Source organism: Carassius gibelio, chromosome A3 (assembly GCF_023724105.1).
Source record: "Carassius gibelio isolate Cgi1373 ecotype wild population from Czech Republic chromosome A3, carGib1.2-hapl.c, whole genome shotgun sequence".
In the NCBI taxonomy this organism is placed as follows: Eukaryota; Metazoa; Chordata; class Actinopteri; order Cypriniformes; family Cyprinidae; genus Carassius; species Carassius gibelio.
Window position 1 is genome coordinate 30,954,384 of NC_068373.1, and position 15,123 is coordinate 30,969,506.

General features: G+C 39.2%; 1 protein-coding gene across 1 annotated transcript; it reads left to right on the top strand.

Moving 5' to 3' along the window:
• Nucleotides 1-859: 859 nt before the first annotated feature.
• Nucleotides 860-10,830, top strand: LOC127942684 (ER lumen protein-retaining receptor 3). The gene is made up of 6 exons (XM_052538560.1): nt 860-1,028; nt 1,139-1,296; nt 7,735-7,835; nt 8,419-8,577; nt 8,648-8,900; nt 9,859-10,830. Exons 2-6 carry the CDS (start codon nt 1,206-1,208, stop codon nt 9,900-9,902), a joined length of 648 nt encoding a protein of 215 aa, XP_052394520.1. The 5' UTR covers nt 860-1,028; nt 1,139-1,205; the 3' UTR covers nt 9,903-10,830.
• Nucleotides 10,831-15,123: the final 4,293 nt, after the last annotated feature.

The window sequence follows — 15,123 nt, forward strand, 5'->3', positions numbered from 1 at the left end:
CTGAATGACTGAACATAAACCCGATTCTGTGACAAACACTGACGGATGAACAGCACGCGCCGCCTCGCTGAATATGACATAAAGCTCATCATCCACTTTTATCTCAAATAATTTAATATGACCTAGCTATTAGCCTAGTTATCAACTCTTCATCATTATTATTATTATTACAATTAACGTTAATTCTAACTATTCCCCCCATTTAACATTACTTTAAATATTCTTCAAGTTTTACAATGTTTGTAGTTTTTATATGAACCATATTCACTAAATCATTGTTAAATAATCTGGAGTGTATGTGCTTCTCTGTGTAAGTGTGTCGTGTATGTCATGTGCTGAATGTTTTGAGTGTGTTTTAATCAGTCATCAGTATTTGAGGGTGTTTTACTGTCCTCTAGAGGAAAAACACTGCTACAGACACTCAAACAGAGTTCATGTTATTCTTCTGTATCGCTTTTTATTCATTATTTTGTTGCTCGTCTAATGCATTACGTTTTTATAAAAAAAGTAAATGATAGTGAAATCTGTCTTTGAATCATTCAATCGGAACTGTAGAAATATTATCATAATTTACTAACAGACATGTAACTTATTTTAATATTAAATTAGCGATTTTGAGTGCACATACACAACTTGACACTTTTTTTTGTGAGCTGTAGCGATTCCCCTTTAAATGCGCGCCACAGGGGCTGAGAAAACGGTTGTGGCTAAAAGGGACACAGCAAAAACCGGAAGCTAAAAACAAATGGAATTTTCTACCTATTAGATTGTGTTTTATGAACATCTACACCTACCACAACCCTAAACCTACCTCTTACGATAATGCAAAAATAGTAATCATTGTTGTACAGTGTGAAGAAAAATGAAGCTATATTGATGTGCGCATGCCCAGTCGTTTTTGCTTGTAACCGAGAAAACCCGGATCCTGGTCGCGCGCACCGTCAGCCACGTCACCGATCAGCGGCGCGAGCCCACAGTCCAGTGTAGATCAGCAGAGAGTTGCAGGACATTTTCACGGAATCTGTTTGGTATGTCTATTCAATTAATACGAAATTTATACTTGAAACCCCGGATGACGTGCACTCGCTGAGCAGCAGAAAGAAATAGCATGCTTTATTTATCATCATTATTTCTGCAGGACAAACATCTGATCTGAGATCAGCTTCACAACTCTTTAATTCCAGCGCTGATTACTGAACAGTAACATGAATATCTTCCGACTGTCTGGAGATGTTTGTCATCTGGTCGCCATCATTATTCTGTTCCTGAAGATATGGAGATCCAAATCATGCGCAGGTACATGCAGAAACACAGACCAGATTATATATATTATATATAATTGAGTCCCATATGCAAACGCTTGAAACATTTTAAACGCGCGACTGTGGGACTGTAAATGATTTTACGCGTTTGCTCACGTGTTTTCATTGTGTTTACGTGGCAACTGATACCAACTTTGTTACCCACCTACCCAAGTTTGTCTTTAAAGTCCGTGTAAAGCCATATTAAAATATGTGTTCGTCAAAAAAAAAAAAAAAAAAAAAAAACATTTGTATTTGACCACCCAGCCACATTTGAATGACACACACACACACACACACACACACACACACACACACACACACACACACACACACATATAAACCGCCAAGTAAATAAAATAAGTTATTAAACTCTTGGAAAGGTAAGCAGGACCCTATCCGCTGGAGGCGTGTCCGCCGGCGGCGCTGAAACCACGCCCTCTCGCGGGAAGCGTCTCTCTCAACAGTCAAATCCCGCTACAACCTGGCTGAATGTATTCTTCATATCATCGATTTAAGCAGGGGTGGTTCTAGGGTGAGTGGAGATCTGGGGCTTAGCCCAGAAAAATCCATGTATGTGACTTATTTTAATAAATCAGAAAGATTTACCTTGTTTAAAATATACAAAAACAATAAAAACAAATTTAAAACATTTTATTTAAGGTATTGAGGAAAATACACTTGCTTTATTCAAACATAAATTAAGAATTGCAAAACAAATGAAACAGCGCGAAAAGATTTTGCAATACATATTTTCCATGGTCATATCTATTAACTTATTTTCAACGCTGCTTTTATTTTGCGTGTCAGTCTAGTTTGAGCTTGCGATGCCATTTTTCCTTTGCGCTTCACTTTTCTGCACATCTCTCTTTGTGGCACTGTTTTGACGTGAGGGCGGAGTCAATGGACGGGGGCGTGTACAACATGCCTCCATGGAAGTGACGTCATCGGCCCGAGACGCAGCTCACTGATCCAGGTCCTGTCATGATGAGAAGAGACTTTCGAGTGATCGTTTATTTTTATTCAGTACAGTAGCATTAAAACATTCATGTTTTCGTTTTATTTACTTTATTAACAAATGTATATGTATTAGCAGCGTTTGCTCAAGTTAAAGAAGTTGTTAACATGAATATCTGCTGTTTATTTCTCTCAATGTGCACACTTTTATAGCATTATGTGTATTGGGATCGCAAATAATTTGAGTCTGTTCCGGAGTTTGTAGCGGGTTCGCGAATCATTTGAGTCAGTTCGAGAGTTCGGAGCAGGATCGCGAATCATTTGAGTCAGTTCGGGAGTTCGTAGCGGGACCCAGAGGGGTTACCAGGATGTCATGTTTGGGGGGGCATTTGGCTTGTTTGGGGGGGCAACATAGACAATTGAAAATATCGGCACAAAATTAAGCTATATTACACACAATCTTTTTTAATGCATATCTTTTTCTAAGCCAGGAACCCAGAGATAGGCACAGGGCCCCTATTAGACTATAGGGCTATCACATAAAAGTTAAACCAGGTCAACAGATATGACAGATTAATATATATAACAGATCACGTTGTTTGCCTGATAATGAGTGACAGGTGTTTGCTTGTGAGAAGACGTGTTACACAAGTAGGTTACTGAGAAGGACAAGAGAGTTCTTTAAATGAATCTTACATTACGTTTGTATAGAGAGGAGGTTAATTAATTTGTTTCTTCTTTTAAGCTGGTCCAGAAGTAGATGCTACTTTTAGGGCTGAAATGCTTCGTGAATTACTCATTGTAAAACACATTAGCAGTCATTATTTGTAGGAGTTTCTCTTAAATTCGCCAGTTAGGAGCTACTTGTAGCCTCTTATAAGTTTCTTTGTGAATGCGGCCCCAGGTAAAAAAATTTTTTTGATATGCTCATTTAAACAGTATGAGAACAGTATTTGAATGTTATTCTGTGGTTGTAAGTGGCTTTGGATAAAAGTGTCTGCTAAATGAATAAATGTAAATACGTAGGCCTAGAAATATATTTGGCTACAGGGTGTCAGGAGATTTAGAGAGTTGAAATAAAAGCTATTTTTGTAAAACTATAAGAATTTCAATTATGATATGATTAGCAGAGGCAACATAACTTTTTTTAAATATAGTTTCATTTTTATTTATTTTTTATTAGTGGTGCTTGCCATAGGCAAATATTTTTATTATTTTATGGGGGGTTGGAGTCTATGGGTTTGGTCTCCCACAGGGCTGGGTGATATAATAAAAATCGAACAATTTTTTTTTTTTTTTTTTTTTTCAGAAAATACCATGATTTTATCCTGATTCTTTGTCATGTTGGTTTTTCTATTTTGCAAGCTGTTTGAGCATCACAGCCAAACTAATTTCCCTATTATAAAGCCTTTTAAGGTAACACAATATGAAAGAGTGTGGCAGATATTTAGGCCAAAGTGCATGGATGAAAATCTTTGTCATTATTTTATCTTTGTTATTAAAAAATGAGAACAAAGATAAACATTACAAATACAGATATTATACAAATAAAGTGCTTCATTTTCAGGTAAAAGGGGTGTATTTAGCAGGAGCATTAATAAAAAGGAAATGAACAAATATAAAAATAAAAACTATATACACTGATTCCTATTAAAGCAACTGAATTAAAGTTTTTCAGTCACGAGTATAGAGTATTGATTTTTCTCTGTGTGTTTGTTGTTTCATTAACATATAATTCACCCAAAAATGTAAAAAGTGAAGAAAAAAAATCTGAATGAGTTTCCTTCTTCTACTAAACATAAACTCTATTTTGAAGAAGGTGGAAAACCAAACAGTTGCTGGTTCACAGTGATTTCCACAGTAATTTCCCCCCTACTATAAAAGTCAATGTGGACCAGCAACTGTTTGGTTATCCTAATTTTTCAAAATATCTTCTTTTGCTTTCAGCACAAGAAATAAGTTAATATAGGTTTTGGACAACATGCGAGTGTATAAACAGAAATAGAAATAGAACAGAAATGATAGAAATAAAATTTTAGGGTGATCTATCCCTTTAATTCACACGGCAGCATGTAGCCTACTGTCCCTTTAAGACCTGCGCGCCTCTAATATTCAGACATGCATCTGTTTCTTTCAGTTGTTTACTTTCATTTTAAACATATGAGTCTATACATAAACCTTGTGTGTTTTGACAGTATTAGCACACAACATAACTTAGTAATCAGGCACAGTTCGAAGGGCTTTTTCGTTTTCGGGCCGCACTTTGTGCTCAGAAAAACCGCACGTCAGAAAAGGACACTAATTAAACATTTAATAAACCAGTAAGGATTTAAACAGATGAAAAAAATGTGAATGAGTTAACTGTGATGTTAATATATGTCGCAGTATATTAATCCCGCTGGGCCAGAACTGCAGCTGATAGAATGTGCGCAGCACACAATGCAACGATATTTCTTCGAAAGCAGATTGTGGAGACATTTTTATCACCCACAACCAAAACTATTAACATCCTACCCTCGGCAGAAATCGAGGACAAAATCAGGCTGTTCAGCTGTCAATGCACTTCGATCCCAAACGCTGTTTTGGGTTGGCAAATCTAATTTTCTTGCCACCCTTTGGCTTCTGGACACGCCACTGCTTTAAAGCTCTGCCAGGTAAACAGCGCGTACCCCCGAAGCGCGCGCACTGTCAAACAGCGCCAAACTGGATTTTTGTTGGATCAGACCCATCTGCACGCTATGGAAAAATATGCACAAAACAATCCACTTTTAAGTTTTAATTTATCATCAGATGGACAGATCATTTCTCAGGGGAGGCAGGGCTTATCCTAGGGGAGGCATTGCCTCCCCCAGCCTCCCCCTAGACACGCCCCTGGCGGGACCGCGAATCATTTGAGTCCGTTCGGGAGTTCGGAGCGGGATCCTGAATCATTTGAGTCAATTTGTGGATCGCGAATCATTTGAATCAGTTCGGGAGTTCGTAGTGGGATCGCGAATCATTTGAGTCAGTTCGCGAGTTCTTAGCGGGATCGCGAATCATTTGAGTCAGTTTGGGAGTTCGTAGCGGGATCGCGAATCACTTGAGTCAGTTTGGGGATCGCAAATCATTTGAAGCAGTTCGGGAGTTCGTAGCGGGATCGCGAATCATTTGAGTCATCTGACTCCAGTTTGGGAATTGGAGCGGGATCGCGATTCATTTGAGTCAGTTTGGGGATCGCAAATCATTTGAATCAGTTCGGGAGTTCTGAGCGGTGTGTGTGTGTGTGTCCCCTAAAGACTGTGCTGCGCAACCGTTAACTGTAAGATGTTCAAAATGTAACGTTAAATCAGACACAATTTAAAACCTAAAAAGAAATATACTACTAAGATTAAAAGTTACAGATACCTGAAGCTGTTGTATCTTGGCGTTCAAGTGTTTTGGCTTGGGGGGGTGGGGGTTTTACTTCCTTTTTTTTGAAGAAGAAGATGAATTTTGCAAAATCCATTTTAATTTTCAAATAAATTGATCTAGTAAAATACTACACGCAAACAAACCGCCTGCCTCAAAAAGATCTCATTTTATTGGCTGGATCGTACAGAGGCTCATCGATGGTTGGCCAGTTTACATGTCAGTCATAAGCACTAGAATCAGTGGGCGGTTTTCGTCGGGTGTGAAAGACAACGCGTAACGTACTTGGGTAAATTTACAGACACTGTGGACGTGAGAGTCGAGAGATATTTATTTATTTATTTAAATTCTAATATAAATTACTTTATTGGGCATGAAAACTCATTGATGGCATGGTGGTAATAAAAACATTCAGGGCTTTACTGAAAACATTCGGGGCTCCAGCCCCCTTAGCCCACCCCTAACGACGCCCCTGGTTTTAAGGAAATGTAAATAATAACACAGAGCTGTTTTGTACAATGTTGCAACCAGGTAATAGCCTATGCATTTACATATGGAAGATATATAGCTAGCTAGTAAAATGTAGATTGTAACGAACGGTGACAGTGAGCAGGGGAATCACTGAAGCTAATAGAGCATCCCTGTCCCGCCCACAGCTGGTGCCGGAAGTAAAAATTCAATGCAATTTCTGCTTTGACATTTGGGGTATAAGCCATAAAAACGTAACCATACATGGTAGACTTAAAACCAGCTACGGCTGTACTAAGCGATAGTATATGCTCATATAAATGCAAAAGGATCATGGGGCACTAACCTTGTTTTGATATAAATGCCTTTTATTCGCGATGTCTTGGCTAAGTACTTCCTTACCCAAAATCCTGAACAATCCCACAATCCCACAGTGATGCATCTGATTGTTGGAGCTCGTGTAAGCGTCTGCTTAAACCCTGTGAAGGTCCGTGAAGACTGAAGATCATTAATAAAAAAAATAAAATAAAATAAAAACCTGTGTTGCGTTTTTGCACGGTAGACTTATCAGTGCAATCATGATCTCCTTGGCTGCCATGAGAGTTCTGCAGGGAGGTTGGTAACTTTAGTTAGCATTATCGTCAACTTTAGCAAGGCTTCTGTAGCCTTCATATGGTATGAGTCATATCAAGCATTTTATTATGCCACTGTCAAAACAATATTTAGCCTAGGCATACATTTTTGTGCATTTACTGAACATTTGTGTAATGGCAACGACATGTGTTGACAACTGAGCAGTGATTTCAGTCAGATACAAAGCACTGCACCATTGCTGACGTTATCGTTAACCACTTTCACACACGCACACAATATAAAATACACGATGATAAATATAAAAATCAATACACAATACCTATATAAAACACTATTTATTTACACAATACTGAAAGAACTGCTAATACTGCACATTTACAATACAAAATAAAATTACCTGGAGGAAAAAGTTCACGCGGCCGTCGTCAGGTTTCGAAGTCGCTCAAAAGGCTCGTTCGTGATTGTGGCTTCAGTCGACTTCAGTGAGGCGCGGTGGTTTATGGGATGAGTAGTTCCTGCGCTCGAAACGAAAATATGTACACAATATGATCAGATTTTGTCTTAATTTTTTCACTTGAAATAATATGTTATATGCTTATGAGTTGAGCCGTAGCTGGTTATCATCACACATGCTCTATCTTTAGATACAGATTTTTCCAAAATTCAATGGGAGAAATGAATGGGAAATTTACTTTCGGCACCAAAGCTCTCTCGGGCTGTGGGCGGGACTGTGATGCTCTATACGTCATCAAGACACCGTTTTAGCCCCACCCAAAACATCCTGAGCACAAAATTGGTCAAAAACTGTTCCACGATTCAGTACTACATAGTTTAGAGTCTTTGTAATGTGTTTCAGCAATACATTTCTAACATTTAGAATGTGTTTAGACAATCCTCAGAACTCTCTATACAGTGACTTTAAGGTTCTTCAGGACTTCTTCGGGTTCCTTGGGAAACTCAAGATCATCTCTCGACATTTATGAGTCTGTTGTGTTCTGTTCTGAAGTTTGTTTTATGTGTGTTTCAGGTATTTCTGGCAAGTCTCAGGTGCTGTTCGCACTGGTCTTCACCACCAGATATCTGGACTTGTTCACATCCTTCATCTCTGTCTACAACACCATCATGAAGGTAAAGACCATGAAAGCCCATTGAGACTACATAAGAAAAAAAATATTCTGCTTTGGTACATAATTATTGACATAAGTCATAATTATGAAATAATAAAAAATAGAAATAATTAAAACCAAATATATATATATATATATTTATTTCATATGTATTAAATAAAAAGTCTAAATTATCACATACTAAGCCATAATTATGACAAGAACAATGTCAACACTGAGATAAAATGTCACAATTATGATAAAAATTCTAAATTATAAGACACTAAATAAAAATTATTTTGTGCCATAATTAAGAGATTAAAACATTGTAACTGAAAATAAAGTAATTATGACAAACCATAAAAAAACTATGAAATAATCTGTATTTATTTGTTTAAACATGCATTGACATTAAATGTGCATGACAAACCAACAGCTAGTTCGCTGAAGCTGCCAAACAACAAACACTCAAACAATGTTCCTGCTGCTCAACTGATAGAACAGGGTGCTTGCAACACTAGGTTGTGGGTTTGAATCCCAGGGAAAGTGACTGGTTAATGAAAGCAGTGTGACAGATGTGTGATTGTGATCTGTCTGTCTCTCAGGTGGTGTATCTGGTCCTGGCGTACGCCACCGTCAGCTTCATCTACTTCCGCTTCAGGAACTCGTACGACTCTGAGGGCGACTCGTTCCGCGTGGAGTTCCTGCTGGTGCCGGTGGCCGGTCTGTCGTTCCTGGAGAACTACGCCTTCACGCCGCTGGAGGTCAGAGCTCAACACGGAGCACTTTAGATGTTAAGAGACATTGTGGTGACAGATCTTTGTGTTTGTGTAGATACTGTGGACGTTCTCCATCTATCTGGAGTCGGTGGCCATCTTGCCGCAGCTCTTCATGATCACGAAGACAGGCGAGGCCGAGTCCATCACCACACACTACCTGTTCTTCCTGGGCCTGTACCGCACGCTGTACCTCGCTAACTGGGTGTGGCGCTATCACGTGGAGGGATTCTTCGACCAGATCGCCGTGGTGTCTGGCGTCGTGCAGACCATCTTCTACTGCGATTTCTTCTATCTGTACTTCACCAGAGGTCAGCAAACATCTCAACTTTGATCTTATCTCAGTTTTCATGAAATAATCAGGAGATGAATTAGAAGATTTACTGACCAATATATGTTTTATCTGTCTGTCTGTCTGTCAATGCATCCGTCTGTCTGTGCGTCCATCTATGTCTATTGTTTGCCTGTTTATCCGTCTATCCATATGTCCATCCTTTTATCTGTCTACTTGTCCAACTGTTTGTCTGTCCATTGGTCTATCCATCTGTCTGTTCATCCATCCATTGGTTTATCTGTCTATCCATCCATCCGTCTTTCTGTTTATCCGTCTGTCCATCCATTTATCTGTTCATCTGTCTACTTGTCCAACTGTTTGTCTGTCCATTGGTCTATCCATCTGTCTGTTCATCCATCCATTGGTCAATCTGTCTGTCCATCCATCCACCATTCCATCCATCCATACACTCATCCATCTATCTGTCTGTCTATCCATCCTTTTATCTGTACATCTGTCTACTTGTCCAACTGTTTGTCTGTCCATTGGTCTATCCATCTGTCTGTTCTCCCATCCATTGGTTTATCTGTCTATCCATCCATCCGTCTTTCTGTCTATCTGTCTGTCCATCCATTCATCTGTTCATCTGTCTACTTGTCCAACTGTTTGTCTGTCCATTGGTCTATCATCTGTCTGTTTGTCCATCCATTGGTTTATCTGTCTATCCATCCATCCGTCTTTCTGTCTATCCGTCTGTCCATCCATTCATCTGTTCATCTGTCTACTTGTCCAACTGTTTGTCTGTCCATTGGTCTATCCATCTGTCTGTTCATCCATCCATTGGTCAATCTGTCTGTCCATCCATCCACCATTCCATCCATCCATGCACTCATCCATCTATATGTCTGTCTATCCATCCTTTTATCTGTTAACCTGTCTACTTTTCCAACTGTTTGTCTGTCCATTGGTCTATCCATCTGTCCATTTGTCTGCAGTGCTGAGAGGAAGTGGAAAGATGAGTTTGCCGATGCCAGTGTGAGTCGGTGGATCAGACCCCGCCCTCCGTTAGGCCACACCCAGTTGTGACATCATCAGCGGCCGCCCCTGTAGTTCTTGTGTTTGAGCTGCATGTGCGGCTGGCGTAAATGTGCCTTACAGTGATCAGATCTGCTGGACATATCTCGTCTTTGATGCCTTAATGTATTTTTGTTCATAAAGACAATGTTTTGAGGACGCCTGTGTTTGTTTATATGTATAAATGTGTGTGTGTAAGTTTGAGAAACGCTCCACATTCTGTATTTCATAGTTCGCTTTTCACATTTATACTCAGTCTTTTTTTTATTCTTCTGTATAGTACATGATTTTTTTTGTAGGGTGACTACAGACCAACCGTTGTATGACATCAAATTACTGTGAGAGATGCAGAGAGCAGAAGCTCCCTATGCTTTTGAATCGCTCTCATGGTAATTTGATGTTACACACTGATTGGCCTGCGCAGCACCGCTTCAAGTTTAACACACTAAATATGTTTTGTAATGCATCAATTATGTACAATGCCTGCATGTTATTGGTCAAACTCCATTTCAATCATTACCTTCAGCAAGTATGAAAACAGGAAGACCTGGATATTTTAGGCAACATATAAACCCTGGCCAGGAAAAATGGCACATATGATCACCTGAGTTTACGACCAATGAACTGTTTTTCATTCTGTAAAGGGAGGTTTGTTTGGGATCTTTAAATGTTTTTGTGCCAATGAAGAACCGTGAAGAACATGTTAAACCACATTTCAGTCTGAGAACGACATTTACCAGATGTCTGGCAATAGCAGAATGATTTTTTTAATGAAGATGGGCAGTTTATCTGTCCTGGTTTTTATAAAGCATGCCAATAAAGAGTTTCTGTCTCTGCAGAGCAAGTGCTCGTGTTCATGAGAACGAATGAGCACAGAAACACACTCCAGTCCATCTGCTTGTCACGGCTCTTTATTTCCTCATTCTCTATTAATTCATCAAGTGAATCCGACATTCATGATAATTAAACCGATGTTATCATTCAAGCAGCCATAAAAATCTATAAATATGGCGTATGGCGGTGTCAGCCTGCCGCAGGATTTCAGCGGTGTAATGTGCTCCTGCATTACGCTTCATCAGCAGATCGACCTTCTTCAGCAGCTCGGTGACCTGTGACCTCTCCTCAAGACATTTAGTCAAGACACATTTCTGTAATGATCCTCACAATACACACCATTTCAAAGCAGCTTCTTATTAATGTTATCAGATTACATCTGTGTGACAAAATAGTAAAAAAAATTGCGTTGATACTATCAATCAATCATGGAGTTGAGATTCTTATCTCGCACAATTCTGAGTTTGTCACATTTTTAGTTTTATATATATATATATATATATATATAAAATTATGAATTCACAGAATTCTTAGTTTCTCTCAAAATTCTGTTTAGATCTTGCATTTCCGAGTAGTTTTTATAAAATATCAAGTTCATATTGCAAATCTGGGTTTATTTCACTATCCTGTCTCGAAAGTCTGAGTTTCTCACAATTCTGAATTATCTTGAAATTCTGAGTTTATCCTGTGTCACAATTAGGTTTGTCTTGCAAATCTGGGTTAACCTCTCACAATTCTGAGTTTGTCTCACTATTATGTCTCTCACAACGGAGTTTGTCTTACAGTTCTGAATAAAAATCTCGCAATTGTTTATCTTGCATTTAGATTTTTTTATTGCAAGTTTATATAAAAAAAAAATCTGAGTTTGTTTCACAATTCTCTCACAATTCTGAGTTTGTTTTGCAATGGTTTCTCACATTTCTGAGTTTTTTTTTTTAAAAATTGCAAGTTTATAGCGCAATTCAGCATTTTTAAAAAATCCAGAGTTGGGAGATAAAATGTTGTCTGTTCCTTTAGTGTTGTGGAACACGTGATAACCGCCCGCGCAGCTGCACGCAAACTCCCATAATTCCTCGCTCTCCTTCAGGAAGTCCCCCGCAGCCGCGTGTTTTTCTCCGAGCGCGTCACCGCACGTGGTCAGGACGACGGTGAAACCAAGCGCTTGCGGTCCGAATGCAGCACTAATCCAGTCCAGAGCGGCGCTGCGCCCGCAGGACCAGGAGAAACGCGTGTGTTCTGGGCACACTAAACTCCACGCGCAACTCATCCGGGCTCAGACAGGTGTGGAAGAACCCTGGGGTGTCAGTCACACGCAGGCTCCGCCCATCTACCACGCCCTCTGATCGCTGGCAGCGTTTGGTCACGGACACGGGCGACCCAGAATCGTGTTTCCAGATGATCTCCGGCCTGAACCCGTCTGACCCCTCGGAGGAACCGCCTGAACACACAAAACGTGAGTATATTGTAGTTGATATAAAATGTTTTTAATATAAGAGTGTTTTCATGAATATTCTGCAGGTCTCCACACAACTAAAGCTTATAAAGTAAATAATAGCAGATTAATAAAAAATTCAATAAAAAGTACTATTATTAAATGTATAGTCAAAGTAAACTAATAAAATAAATGCATATGAATACAAAAACATACACCTATAACACATTCATACACACAACATAATAAAAATTGGTAAATACAATACATTTATAGAAATAAGATTTTCACACAGATTAACAAAATAACAGCAGGGTATTTTAGAGCATATAGTTCTCAATAAGACATTTATAGTAATTCCTTATAGAATAGATCAGTCCTGCGTGAGCTGAAAATGAACGTAGGCTAATTAACACAAGTCCGTGTCCCGGAGCTCTGATTATTTGACTGTGACTCTGGATTACTTCAGTGTTTCTGTTCATTCACCAGCAGCTGGAGACTCAGCTTTCTCCGTCATATTCCCGAACATGACTGAGGCTTACTGAGACAAACACACGAGGCTCAGCACACATCCAGAAACACATGCATTTACCCAGAAATAAAGCATCTAAAGGTGAATCTATACACGCTTATAAGACTACTGTATTTGAATAGAGGGTTTTCACCGACGTCACGTTCTGGGCGGTAACCCGGATGCGCGGCCATTGTGGAGGTACTCGGTGTAAAAAACTGAACGGAGTGCAATGGAGTATTGTGCGCTTTGGATACTCTAAGTGAATGTAGCAATGTCTAAACAACCGAAAAGTTCAACAAAACGTGCCCAAGATGCAAAGGCATGTAGGGAAGGACTTGGACCACAAGAAAAGGCGCGATATTTCGAGAAATGACGATTTATTGGCGGTGCAGATCCCTACGAGTTAGCTCCCTCTTCTTGGATCCGTGAAGACCCGGTGATTCTTCCTTCTTATTCATATTCTTCCTTGCATATCCCGATATAGTCAACTACCTGGTTTTCTCGCCGAGCCCATACACAGAGGAAGACCTTAAATCCTACAAGGGTTTGGAGGCTTATAACCAGATGGTGTGTGGATGGGTGAGGGAGACGCAGTACCAAGTTATCAATGACCGTTGTATTGTAAAGGCCAAAGTAAGTAATGCAATAACGTCTTTAATCAACCTATACTTAACTGTATGATATCATTGCGATACTCAAGGTGTAGCCAAGTGACTCTCAATCGTGTTTTTTTTTTTTCATTTCAAGGACTCCCAGTTTGCTATCTACACTGTACACTATCTGAGTTAGTTTCATAGTATTTTATTCTATCATATAAATACACATGTACAATCTGACACCCCAAAAAAAACCCACACACTATTATTCTCAAGCTGTCTTATTAGTACAACCTGAAACACGGCAATAATTAACCATTTTCCTTGACGACGTTCGGGATATACTTCAGTGCCAGTGCTTTGTTGTGATGCGGAGTGCCTCCAACATGGCCGACTTCCGATCTGATGACGCGCCGTGAAAACCCTCTATTGGTAATATGAGAGTGAGGAGTCACGTGTTGATTTGGGTTGATTTGGGAGGGGTCTGAACCGGTTGGCCATGATGGCAGGATACACTATCGGTTGCCAGGGGCGATGCCTTCAGAACTTCACAGAGGCGCGACTAAACATTTCAGAGCTCTTAAATTTTTGCGCTTTTATTATTTATTATTTCTCGGCGGGACAGAGATGGATCTATGAATACGAGAAAGAAAAGGAAGAAAGTAAAGCAATACAAAAGCACAACGTGAAAGAAAAGGGTGTGTGTGATCAGGGCTGGAGCTGAACTCTACAGGACAATCGATCTCTAGGCTAATCTTTCAAGTGCATTTGATTTCAAATGTGTCCTGGAAGGGTAATTATTTAATAAAACTAATTTCTGCTAATAATCACAGAGAAAAACACTTAAAACCTGTATATTTATGCATTTAACAAAAATAAGATACAAATAGACTTAAATCTTTGTTTTCAATTGAATTGTATAAATACAGATGAATGATGCTGCAGGGTTTCTATAAACAATTAAAAAAATGCATATATATCACAACAGACTATCGACAGAACAAGGTTCATTTGAACATTGTTCATAGTTTTATATGGTTATTCACACAAACAACTTAAATATATCTAAAGTCAAACTTGGCCTAGAAAAATCAGTTTAATTTGATCAAAACACATCTATTCCCGTCATTAAGACCAACTCTTTTGATAACACAGATGGAGAGGCTGTCAGCGGGTGGGTGTTTTCTAAATTTATCAAGCACGCATACGAGGACACACAATTATAGCTACTAAAAGAGTTAGAATTTATAGTTAGCATTAAATTGGACAATTAAATTAACATTAATAGAATTAAACTACCACAATCCATCTGTTCTGTAGCCCATGATAGTGCTCAGACATCAAATGCTTCTTGTAATTTTCATGAAGGTGGTGTTTGATCTCACAGCCGTACAGACAAAATCTTTTACTGGTTAAAGATCTAGAGAGAGAAAGGTTGAGACTAATGAGGGTTGATCACTATTGTTACAGTATAACTGTACGTGTCCTGTTTTCATCCAGGGCAGTCTTTGTCTCCTGTGTCTCGAGTGGTTGTCAAGATGACTCCGTTAAACGGACACATTCTCATCTCATCTCCCACCACACCGGCGAAAAATGACAATAAATTTGGTCTTACTCACACACACATTCAAACTCAGAGATTTCAGTGCCCCTCGAACTGCGATGTCTCTATTGGAACTGTTTCTTTTTTCATTTCTCCAGACAGTAGCTGAAAGAAGCTTTGTAAATAATTAAATCATTGATTAAATTACCTTTGACATTCGGTAGCAAAAGGAAATGGAACAACAGTCCCACGGGCCGGACACATCTG

Coding starts and splice junctions, on each gene's coding strand:
- LOC127942684 (XM_052538560.1), top strand. CDS start 1,206: ATGAATATCTTCCGACTGTCTGGAGATGTTTGTCATCTGGTCGCCATC. Junction 7,836..8,418: donor TCTACAACACCATCATGAAG/GTAAAGACCATG, acceptor TCTGTCTCTCAG/GTGGTGTATCTGGTCCTGGC. Junction 8,578..8,647: donor ACGCCTTCACGCCGCTGGAG/GTCAGAGCTCAA, acceptor GTGTTTGTGTAG/ATACTGTGGACGTTCTCCAT.